We start from the raw sequence: 12,346 nt of genomic DNA on the forward strand, positions 1-12,346 counted from the left end.
AGTGCTCTTCACTGACGAGTCGTGGTTTTGTCTCAAAGGTGATGGTCGGATTCATGTTTATTATCGAAGGAATGAGCGTTACACCGAGGCCTGTACTCTGGATCGATTTGGAGGTGGAGGGTCCATCATGGTCTGGGGCGGTGTGTCACAGCATCATCGGACTGAGCTTGTTGTCATTGCAGGAAATCTCAACACTGTGCGTTACAGGAAAGACATCCTCCTCCCTCATGTGGTACCCTTCCTGCAGCCTCATCCTGACATGACCCTCCAGCATGACAATGCCACCAGCCATACTGCTCGTTCTGTGTGTGATTTCCTGCAAGACAGGAATGTCAGTGTTCTGCCATGGCCAGCAAAGAGCCCAGATCTCAATACCATTGAGCACGTCTGGGACCTGTTGGACCGGAGGGTGAGGGCTAGGGCCATTCCCCCCAGAAATGTCAGGGAACTTGCAGGTGCCTTGGTGGAAGAGTCTCACAGCAAGAACTGACAAATCTGGCGCAGTCCATGAGGAGATACACTGCAGTACTTAATGCAGCTGGTGGGTGGCAACACCAGATACGGACTTACTTTTGATTTTGACCCCTCCTCCCCTGCTTTGTTCAAGGACACATTATTCAATTTATGTTAGTCACATGTCTGTGGAACTTGTTCATTTTATGTCTCAATTGTTGATACTTATGTTCATACAAATATTTACACATGTTAAGTTTGCTGAAAATAAACACAGTTGACAGTGAGAGGACGTTTCTTTTTTTGCTGAGTTTATATCACACAAATATTGCAGTGTTATGCAACGTCCATTCCAAAACAGCACATTTCCACTATTTCAAGTAGATATAAAAGACTGTCAAGTATTGCAACACACTGGAAAGTTCCAACCATGACAATGTTGTGCTTCTTCTCCTTCTTGGATTGATGTCTGCTCAGAGAGATGGGTCCCGATTGGAGTGGAGAATTTGGACAGCCTTAGTAAGGTAGATAAAGCCTGGTCAGACAGGAAACGGGAAGTTTCAAAATGTCAAGTCATCCCCCACTGGCTGCGAGATCAGAAGAAATCCTGAGGACCCAGGTGAATTATAATAGGAGTGGCAATTGTCTGTGGCTGGTAAAAGGCACTATCAATGTACAAACCACCTACAGAGAGAGGGAGAAAGAAGGGGAGGGAGCAGAGAGACTTTAGTTACAACCGTGGCCTGTGGGAATCAGTGTTACACACTAGTAGACATGACGCCATTTTTGGTCAGGATTTGCTGTGTTGGATCAGGTGAAGAATGAGAGGATTGCAGTGGATATTTAAAACAAAAAAGTGGTGACTTGGGTCTAGCTGTGAATTTCAGAACACTAGGCAAGAAGTAATGATATACAATTGAACAAAAATTAATTAATATTATTTATCTCAAAATACATCTCAAACAACTCAAGTAACCAATTAAATGTATAGATGTATAGAAATCAAGAGAAAACTGCAAGACTCAATAGAAGACAAAACAAGGAACAAACTAAACAAGACAGGCTTTTGAAAAATTAACTATTTTTTTCATAAAATTGTACAGTTATCTTAGCTAGGTGAATTGCTAGCAGAATTGTTTACTTGTTGCTAAGCAGTTGCTAGGGACTCTCCTGGAAGAAGCTAGCTAGCTTACAAAGAATAACAACAAAAAATATCTAGTTAACAGAAGAAAGGAAGACAAAATAAGGACAAAAGAAGGACAGAAGAAAAAGGAAAAGAAAGAGGACAACAAAGTGAAACAGTCAGCACTTCTATTGCAACTTCGTATTTCGTCGTCCTAACGTAGTCTACACTGCTATCTGCCCAGCAGCTAGCCAGCTAGCAAACGTCCACCGTCTACCGAATAGCAGCACTGTAGAAACTATTACACTCAACTGAACGACTTGATTAGTGTAGTGTTAGCTAGCTACATAGTTGTCTTTGCTGTCTTCGTATCCAAAATAATTGTGTAGTTTAGAGCGTGTAGTCTTAGAGTGATTATCTTAATTTACCGAGGTTAGCTAGCCAGCTATTTGTCGTCCTTAACGTAGGAGACACTGCTAGCTAGCCAACAGCTAGCCAACGTCTACTGAATAGAACTTCCACTCAACAACCCGGTCGCATTCCGCTTCGCTCCACAGGTAGTATCACATTTTTCATTTCATTTCATTACAGCACAACGGTTTGATTTGTTTGATCGTAGCTAGCTACATAGCTAGCTACATAGCCGTCTGTGTATCAAAGATAATTGTGTAGTTTAGAGCGATTTTCTAGGTTAGCTAGCCAGCTATTGTCGTTCTTTTAACGCAACGTAACGTAATCAACACTGCTAGCTAGCCAGCTAGCCCCGAATAGCAGCACTGTAGAAACTACTACACTCAACGGAACGACTTGATTAGTGTAGTGTCAACAACGCAGCCACTGTCAGCTAGCCTACAAAGTCAACAACGCAGCCACTGCCAGCTAGCCTACTTCAGCAGTACTGTATCATTTTTAATAATTTTAGTCAATAAGATTCTTGCTACGTAAGCTTAACTTTCTGAACATTCGAGACGTGTAGTCCACTTGTCATCCCAATCTCCTTGCATTAGCGTAGCCTCTTCTGTAGCCTGTCAACTATGTGTCTGTCTATCCCTGTTCTCTCCTCTCTGCACAGACCATACAAACGCTCCACACCGCGTGGCCGCTGCCACCCTAATCTGGTGGTCCCAGCGCGCACGACCCACGTGGAGTTCCAGGTCTCCGGTAGCCTCTGGAACTGCCGATCTGCAGCCAACAAGGCAGAGTTCATCTCAGCCTATGCCTCCCTCCAGTCCCTCGACTTCTTGGCACTGACAGAAACATGGATCACCACAGATAACACTGCTACTCCTACTGCTCTCTCTTCGTCCGCCCACGTGTTCTCGCACACCCCGAGAGCTTCTGGTCAGCGGGGTGGTGGCATAGGGATCCTTATCTCTCCCATGTGGTCATTCTCTCTTTCTCCCCTTACCCATCTGTCTATCGCCTCCTTTGAATTTCATGCTGTCACAGTTACCAGCCCTTTCAAGCTTAACATCCTTATCATTTATCGCCCTCCAGGTCCCCTCGGAGAGTTCATCAATGAGCTTGATGCCTTGATAAGCTCCTTTCCTGAGGACGGCTCACCTCTCACAGTTCTGGGCGACTTTAACCTCCCCACGTCTACCTTTGACTCATTCCTCTCTGCCTCCTTTCCACTCCTCTCCTCTTTGACCTCACCCTCTCACCTTCCCCCTACTCACAAGGCAGGCAATACGCTCGACCTCATCTTTACTAGATGCTGTTCTTCCACTAACCTCATTGCAACTCCCCTCCAAGTCTCCGACCACTACCTTGTATCCTTTTCCCTCTCGCTCTCATCCAACACTTCCCACACTGCCCCTACTCGGATGGTATCGCGCCGTCCCAACCTTCGCTCTCTCTCCCCCGCTACTCTCTCCTCTTCCATCCTATCATCTCTTCCCTCTGCTCAAACCTTCTCCAACCTATCTCCTGATTCTGCCTCCTCAACCCTCCTCTCCTCCCTTTCTGCATCCTTTGACTCTCTATGTCCCCTATCTTCCAGGCCGGCTCGGTCCTCCCTCCCGCTCCGTGGCTTGACGACTCAATGCGAGCTCACAGAACAGGGCTCCGGAAGGCCGAGCGGAAATGGAGGAAAACTCGCCTCCCTGCGGACCTGGCATCCTTTCACTCCCTCCTCTCTACATTTTCCTCCTCTGTCTCTGCTGCTAAAGCCACTTTCTACCACTCTAAATTCCAAGCATCTGCCTCTAACCCTAGGAAGCTCTTTGCCACATTCTCCTCCCTCCTGAATCCTCCTTCCCCCCCTCCTCCCTCTCTGCAGATGACTTCGTCAACCATTTTGAAAAGAAGATCGACGACATCCGATCCTCGTTTGCTAAGTCAAACAACACCGCTGGTTCTGCTCACACTGCCCTACCCTGTGCTCTGACCTCTTTCTCCCCTCTCTCTCCAGATGAAATCTCGCGTCTTGTGACGGCCGGCCGCCCAACAACCTGCCCGCTCGACCCTATCCCCTCCTCTCTTCTCCAGACCATTTCCGGAGACCTTCTCCCTTACCTCACCTCGCTCATCAACTTATCCCTGACCGCTGGCTACGTCCCTTCCGTCTTCAAGAGAGCAAGAGTTGCACCCCTTCTGAAAAAACCTACACTCGATCCCTCCGATGTCAACAACTACAGACCAGTATCCCTTCTTTCTTTTCTCTCCAAAACTCTTGAACGTGCCGTCCTTGGTCAGCTCTCCCGCTATCTCTCTCAGAATGACCTTCTTGATCCAAATCAGTCAGGTTTCAAGACTAGTCATTCAACTGAGACTGCTCTTCTCTGTATCACGGAGGCGCTCCGCACCGCTAAAGCTAACTCTCTCTCCTCTGCTCTCATCCTTCTAGACCTATCGGCTGCCTTCGATACTGTGAACCATCAGATCCTCCTCTCCACCCTCTCCGAGTTGGGCATCTCCGGCGCGGCCCACGCTTGGATTGCGTCCTACCTGACAGGTCGCTCCTACCAGGTGGCGTGGCGAGAATCTGTCTCCTCACCACGCGCTCTCACCACTGGTGTCCCCAGGGCTCTGTTCTAGGCCCTCTCCTATTCTCGCTATACACCAAGTCACTTGGCTCTGTCATAACCTCACATGGTCTCTCCTATCATTGCTATGCAGACGACACACAATTAATCTTCTCCTTTCCCCCTTCTGATGACCAGGTGGCGAATCGCATCTCTGCATGTCTGGCAGACATATCAGTGTGGATGACGGATCACCACCTCAAGCTGAACTTCGGCAAGACGGAGCTGCTCTTCCTCCCGGGAAGGACTGCCCGTTCCATGATCTCGCCATCACGGTTGACAACTCCATTGTGTCCTCCTCCCAGAGCGCTAAGAACCTTGGCGTGATCCTGGACAACAAACTGTCGTTCTCAACTAACATCAAGGCGGTGGCCCGTTCCTGTAGGTTCATGCTCTACAACATCCGCAGAGTACGACCCTGCCTCACACAGGAAGCGGCGCAGGTCCTAATCCAGGCACTTGTCATCTCCCGTCTGGATTACTGCAACTCGCTGTTGGCTGGGCTCCCTGCCTGTGCCATTAAACCCCTACAACTCATCCAGAACGCCGCAGCCCGTCTAGTGTTCAACCTTCCCAAGTTCTCTCACGTCACCCCGCTCCTCCGCTCTCTCCACTGGCTTCCAGTTGAAGCTCGCATCCGCTACAAGACCATGGTGCTTGCCTACGGAGCTGTGAGGGGAACGGCACCTCAGTACCTCCAGGCTCTGATCAGGCCCTACACCCAAATAAGGGCACTGCGTTCATCCACCTCTGGCCTGCTCGCCTCCCTACCACTGAGGAAGTACAGTTCCCGCTCAGCTCAGTCAAAACTGTTCGCTGCTCTGGCTCCCCAATGGTGGAACAAACTCCCTCATGACGCCAGGACAGCGGAGTCAATCACCACCTTCCGGAGACACCTGAAACCCCACCTCTTTAAGGAATACCTAGGATAGGATAAAGTAATCCTTCTCACCCCCTCCCCCCTTAAAATATTTAGATGCACTATTGTAAAGTGGTTGTTCCACTGGATGTCATAAGGTGAATGCACCAATTTGTAAGTCGCTCTGGATAAGAGCGTCTGCTAAATGACTTAAATGTAAATGTAAATGTAGATTAGGAACAAAAGACGTATTAATAACAAAAATGTATGGACAATCAATATCCATGGAACAAGATCAATTTTACAGTGCTTTCAAGTGAGTATTTTTGTACCCTTAAAAATATATCATACAAAAACTACACAAAATATAAAATAAAAACAATCATGTTTTTTAAAGTCTCTGTCCAAGTTGTACACATGGGGTGAACAGCCATCCTAAATCGGAGAGTTGTGGTGCGTGACGGAAGACGGAACAATTGTAGAACAGGGAACATTACAGAGGGCATTCTCGAGCAAAAACCTACAAAGATTTTTACATTTAAAAAAAATGTAGTCTATCCATTAAAATTAAACTTAGAACATAGTCTAGTCCTGTGTATCAGTCAAGTGGACTGAACCAGTCAAGAAATCAAAAATGGAAAAGTGCAGATATAATACTGATCTCACATTCGACTGTTCTATGTCTGACCACCCTCATTAAGAAATCAGGAAATGGAAAGGTGAGGTGGATCAACAAGGACATGCATGACACGGTCTAGTAGCTGCTGGCCCCTGCTTACCATAGGCAGGGAAGGGAGCTGCAGGACCATAGCCAAATGGAGCTCCATAGCCTGAAAACAGAGGTCAAGGAACTTGAGTTACAGGAGTAGTACTTCTACACCGAGTATACCAAACATTAGGAACAGCTTCCTAATATTGAGTTGCACCCCCCCCCTCCCTTTTGTACTCAGACAAGCCTCAGTTTGTCAGCGCATGGACTCTAGAAGGAGTCAAAAGCGTTACACAGGGATGCTGGCTCATGTTGACTCCAATGCTTGTAATAGTTTTGTCAAGTTCGCTGGATGTCCTTTGGGTGGTGGACCATTCTTGATACACATGAAACTGTTCAGCATGAAAAACCCAGCAGCGTTGCAGTTCTTGACACAAACCAGTGTGCCCGGCACCTACTACCATACCCTGTTCAAAGGCACTTAAATCTTTTGTCTTGCCCATTCACCATCAATGGCACACATACACAATCCATGTCTCAAGCCTTAAAAATCCTTCTTTAAATGGTCTCCTCCACTTCATCTACAGTGTTAATCCCATTTAAATTCAATCCCATTTAAATTCCAGTCAATTCAGAAAATGCACCAAATTCCAAAACATACCAATTTTAAAGCATTGAAGAGAAATGACATTTCAGTGTTGTTCCTGAATTGATTGGAATTGAAATTAATTTGACCCCAAACCTGACGGACCACGCACTTACACACCAAGCCCCGGGTCTTACCTGGTGGGAGGTACCCATGGGTAGGTGGAGCGCTGATATAAGGTGCTCTGTGCATCACTGGCCTGGTTCTAGGCCTGCTGTGGGCATGAACTGGGATAGACACGGTTGACGACATAGTTCTCTTCACCTGCAAACACAAATTCATTACGGTTATGGCGTCACCTTTCCATACATTTGGACGTATGCTGCACGACTAATATGAATTCTATGGATGTGCTGACAGTGATGTTTGTCCACCCACCGGTGTCCTGTGCCCCCTTGTATTGTTGTGGGGGTCTTTTGAGTCAGAGAAGAGTCTCTTCAGAGCAGCGAGGGCAGCACTAGCCTTCGCTGCTTTCTTATTGGGCCCAGAGCCTCTGAACTTCTGTTTATCAACTTCCACCTACAGTACACACCACACACTGTTAATCATTCAGAACTACACTAGGGCCATCTCACAGCCCAGTGAAATAGCAAAGCTCAAGATTCATTTTTTTGTTTTCAGATAAGTCAGATAACTTATGTAAAGTGAAAGGTCAAGCAGGTGCATGGCTGTGGTGTGTGTGTGTGTGTGTGTGTGTGTGTGTGTGTGTGTGTGTGTGTGTGTGTGTGTGTGTGTGTGTGTGTGTGTGTGTGTGTGTGTGTGTGTGTGTGTGTGTGTGTGTGTGTGTGTGTGTGTGTGTGTATATAAAGACCTCTATGATGAAGCGTTTGTCGTAGCTGCCGCCAGTCTCTGATAAGAGTTCATACTTCAGGCCTCTGCGTTTCTCGTTCAGCTCCATCACTGGGTTCTTGCCCCCTGGCGTGAGGAGAGGGCCTGGGATGCGGGACTAGGGATGATAATATGGGGGGAAATCACTACCCCCGTATAGTTGAACTGAGCAATGTTAGGGATGAGTCCAGTCGGTGAACCACACAAAACATTAATCCGGGATGTATACCCTTCTAACATCATTCTCACTTATAAGCAAACACAACGAAAGTCAGACAATCTGGACCTGAATAATGAGCTTTCAAATGCTGTTATGACAGAACAGGTTGTCATGTTAGGGTGACGGTTGTGTGGTTAGCTCGTGCGGTTAGTGTGACGGTTGTGTGGTTAGCTCGTGCGGTTAGTGTGACGGTTGTGTGGTTAGCTCGTGCGGTTAGTGTGACGGTTGTGTGGTTAGCTCGTGCGGTTAGTGTGACGGTTGTGTGGTTAGCTCGTGCGGTTAGTGTGACGGTTGTGTGGTTAGCTCGTGCGGTTAGTGTGACGGTTGTGTGGTTAGCTCGTGCGGTTAGTGTGACGGTTGTGTGGTTAGCTCGTGCGGTTAGTGTGATATAGGGCTGGGCGAGATGGCCCAAAAATATCATGGTATTTTTCCATTTTTTTACGGTATTTTATGTTTTGATTAATAAAAGTAATACATTTGCTTTATGAGAAGTGCGTGACCCTTGGGTGGCAACACATCTATTCTAAATTATTTTAATGGGTCTTTCTCCATTCTGATTGTTTTATACGGTTAAATCCAACCTAAAATAATTTCCTGCATTTCCTGCACTCATTTGAGAATTTTCACACTGCCCCAATATGGGCAAAAATACTAGGCCTTATTTTTAACCAAATGTTGAAATTTCGACTTGCATCAAAGCACTTGGGTGAACTATAAAAATGGAAGTTACACGCCGCATATCACATTTAACAAACCAAACATTCAAATAACCTTATAGAAGGTAAAGTAAAAACTCAAACCAGTCCGTGCATTACTTCCGGTATATAGTAAAATACGGTATACTCAGCCCAAGTGTGACGGTTGTGAGGTTACCTCGTGTTGTCAGTGTGACTGTTGTGAGGTTACCTCGTGTTGTCGGTGTGACGGTTGTGAGGTTACCTCGTGTTGTCGGTGTGACGGTTGTGTGGTTACCTCGCATGTGTCTGTGGAGGTGACAGAGTTGCTTCTGGAGCTGTTGGACATTCTGTCGTTTCTCTCACTTGTGTGGTTGCGTCCCTCACCGTCAGACCTCTCATCAGCGCTCAGGGAGTCCAGGTCCACGTCGAAGCCAGCTGGGTAACCAAGAGCCTGTAGGACCTGGAGACCATGAGCAAGAGGAACAAAGGTGTGGTCAAATAATATGCACTGTAAGATCTAGAGGAGCAGCACTTACTTGGACACAGTGTGTTATCATGATAGAGAGCACCCCAAAGTTGTCATATCTGCCATGAGTCCATGTAATACTGTCCGTGCTACAGTACAGGTACAGATGATTCTACGTCTTTGTTCAAAATCCACTTCTGTCCTCTGCCTGTCCTAACTGTTAATCTTCATCCTCTCGTAACATGTATCCCATTCACAGGAGGCTGCTGAGTGGAACAGCTCATAATAACATCCAGAACGGAGCTAATGGAATGGCATATTCCATTCCACTGATTCCGCTCCAGCCATTACCACAAGCCATTCTCCCAAATTAAAAGGTGCCACCAACCTCAAGTTACTCCATTTGTTTATCCTGTGACATTTACAGAAATAGGTTTGTTACCTTAAGTGCTACTTTGAGTTTGGCAGTCTTCTTGGAAGAGCCAGATGCCTCATGGACAGTGCCCTGTACTTCCACAGACATGGTAAAGACTGGAGTGTGGACCGGGCCAGACTGGGACAACAGCTTATAATGCAGCCCCGGGTGGACCTGGTTCAGTCTCATCAGGGCATTCATGGGGTGGTTGGGGTCCATCATCTTACTGTCCAGAACTAGGAGGAGGAAACATGGAGACCATACAGGCATTCAATAACATCAATCAAAAGTATGCCGTTGAAGTCAGAAGTTTACTTACACCGTAGCCAAATACATTTAAACTCAGTTTCACAATTCCTGACATTTAATCCTAGTGAAAATTCTTAGGTGAGTTAGGATCAACACTTATTTTAAGAACGTGAAATGTCAGAATAATAGGAGAGAGAATGATTTATTTAAGTTTTTATTTCATCACATTCCCAGTGGGCCAGATTTTTATATACACTCAATTAGTACTTGGTGGCATTGCCTTTAAATTGTTTAACTTGGGTCAAACGTTCCGGGTATCCTTCCACAAGCTTCCCACAATAAGTTGGGTGGATTTTGGCCCATTCCTTCTGACAGAGCTGGAATCAGGTTTGTAGGCCTCCTTGCTCGAACACGCTTTTTCAGTTCTGTCCACAAATTTTCTATAGGATTGAGATCAGGGCTTTGTGATGACCACTCCAATACCTTGACTTTGTTGTCCTTAAGCAGTTTTGAAACAACTTTGGAAGTATTCTTGGGGTCATTGTCCATTTGGAAGATCCATTTGCAACCAAGCTTTATAACATCCAAGCTGTTTAAAAGGCACAGTCAACTTAGTGTATGTAAACTTCTGACCCACTGGAATTGTGATACAGTGAATAATAAGTGAAATAATCTGTCTGTAAAAAATAGTTATAAAATTACTTGTGTCATGCACAAAGTAGATGCCCTAACCGACTTGCCAAAACTATAGTTTAACAAGAAATGTGTTAAGTGATTGAAAAACAAGTTTTAAATGACTCCAACGTAAGTGAATGTAAACTTACAACTTCAACTGTATGTGGTACATTGTGATTCTGAACAACTGAGTAGTTTCATTCTGTATAGTACTTTCTAGATCTAATTCTATACAGAGGATTCTGATTCTGTACTAGATCCGCACGGCAGGTGTTCAAGGTGTGTTCTAATCTAAATGCCCAGGAGTGATAGTGAGGGAGGGAACAGGTGTGTCAGTGGGAGGTGGTGGTGGTAATACATGGATTGTGCTGTAATGTAGGTAGGGTGTCCTGTGAGAGGTAGGGTGTCCCTGTGAGTAAGGTGTCCTGTAAAAAGAAATACACATTCTGAAAATATTCAGACCTCTTGACTTTTCCCCCCCAATTCTGTTAAGTTACAGCCTTATTTTCCCCTCGTCAATCTACACACAATACTCCATAATGACAAAGCAAAAACAGGTTGAATTTTTTTTTTTATGTAAATATCACATTTACATAAGTATTCAGACCCTTTACTCAATTCTTTGTTCAAGCACCTTTGGCAGCAATTACAGCATTGAGTCTTCTTGGGTATGGCGCAGCGGTCTAAGGCACTGCATCTCAGTGCTTGAGGCGTCATTATAGACCCTGGTTTGATTCCAGGCTGTATTACAACCGGCCGTGATTGTGAGTCTCATAGGGCCGTGCACAATTGGCCTAGCGTCATCCAGGTTAGCGTTTGGCCGGGGTAGGCCGTTAATGTAAACAAGAAATTGTTCTTAACTGACTTGCCTAGCTAAATAAAAATGTTTTTTAAATACAAGCTTGGCACACCTGCATTTGAGGAGTTTTTCCTATTCTTCTCTGCAGATCCTCTTAAGCTCTGTTAGGTTGAATGGGGAGTGTCATTGCACAGCTATTTTCAAGTCTCTCCAGAGATGTTAGATCAGGTTCAAGTCCGGGCTCTGGTTGGGCCACTCAAGGACATTCAGAGACTTGTCCAAAGCCATTCTTGGTTGTCTTGGCTGTATGCTTAGGGTCGTGGTCCTGTTGGAAGGTGAACCTTCGCCCCAGTCCGAGGTCCTGAGAGCGCTGAAGCAGGTTTTCATCAAGGAACTCTGTACTTTGCTCCGTTCATCTTTCCCTTGATCCTGACTAGCCTCCCAGTCCCTGCCGCTGAAAAACATCCCATCAGCATGATGCTGCCACCACCATTTTTCACCATAGGGATAGTGCCAGGTTTCTTCCAGATGTGACACTTGGCATTCAGGCCAAAGACTTCAATCTTCTTTTCGTCAGACCAGAATCTTGTTTCTCATGGTCTGAGAGTCTTTAGGCAAACTCCAAGCGAGCTGTCATGTGCCTTTTACTGAGGAGTGGCTTCCAAAGGCCTGATTTGTGTAGTGCTGCAGAGATGGTTGATCTTCTGGAAGGTTTTCCAATCTCCACAGAGGAACTTTGGAGCTCTGTCAGTGACCATCGGTCACCTCCATGACCAAGGCTCTTCTCCCCTGATTGCTCAGTTTGGCCAGTGGCCAGCTCTAGGAAGAGTCTTGGTGGTTCCTAATTTCTTCCATTTAATAATGATGGAGACCACTGTGTTCTTGGGGACATTCAATGCTGCAGACATTTTTTGGTACCCTTCCCCAGATCTGTGCCTCAACACAATCCTGTCTCGGAGCTCTACAGACAATTCCTTCGACCTGATGTCTTGGCTTTTACTCTGACATGTACTGTCAACTGTGGGACCTTATATAGACAGGTGTGTGCCTTTCAGGATGTACCTGAGCTCAACTTCAAGTCTCATAGCAAAAGGTCTGAATAGTTATAAGGTATTTCTGTTAAAAAATAATAAATGTGCAAAAAGGTCTAAAAACAGTTTTCACTTTGTCATCATGGGGTATTGTGTGTAGATTGATGACG

At 45.8% G+C, this 12,346-nt stretch overlaps 1 protein-coding gene across 1 annotated transcript in view; it reads right to left on the reverse strand.

Moving 5' to 3' along the window:
* Positions 1 to 529: 529 nt before the first annotated feature.
* The window catches only part of LOC124034466 (spermatid perinuclear RNA-binding protein-like), a 39,452-nt gene continuing 27,635 nt past the window's right edge, over positions 530 to 12,346 (reverse strand). Inside the window, exons 12-18 of the mRNA XM_046347708.1 lie at positions 9,450 to 9,658; positions 8,837 to 9,001; positions 7,628 to 7,762; positions 7,195 to 7,335; positions 6,954 to 7,080; positions 6,241 to 6,291; positions 530 to 1,137 (exon numbers count right to left, since the gene is read on the reverse strand). Coding sequence (XP_046203664.1) covers positions 1,049 to 1,137; positions 6,241 to 6,291; positions 6,954 to 7,080; positions 7,195 to 7,335; positions 7,628 to 7,762; positions 8,837 to 9,001; positions 9,450 to 9,658 — 917 coding nt within the window. The 3' untranslated portion in view covers positions 530 to 1,048. The remainder of the gene's footprint in view (positions 1,138 to 6,240; positions 6,292 to 6,953; positions 7,081 to 7,194; positions 7,336 to 7,627; positions 7,763 to 8,836; positions 9,002 to 9,449; positions 9,659 to 12,346) is intronic.

The sequence above is a fragment of the Oncorhynchus gorbuscha genome, linkage group LG04, assembly GCF_021184085.1.
Source record: "Oncorhynchus gorbuscha isolate QuinsamMale2020 ecotype Even-year linkage group LG04, OgorEven_v1.0, whole genome shotgun sequence".
In the NCBI taxonomy this organism is placed as follows: Eukaryota; Metazoa; Chordata; class Actinopteri; order Salmoniformes; family Salmonidae; genus Oncorhynchus; species Oncorhynchus gorbuscha.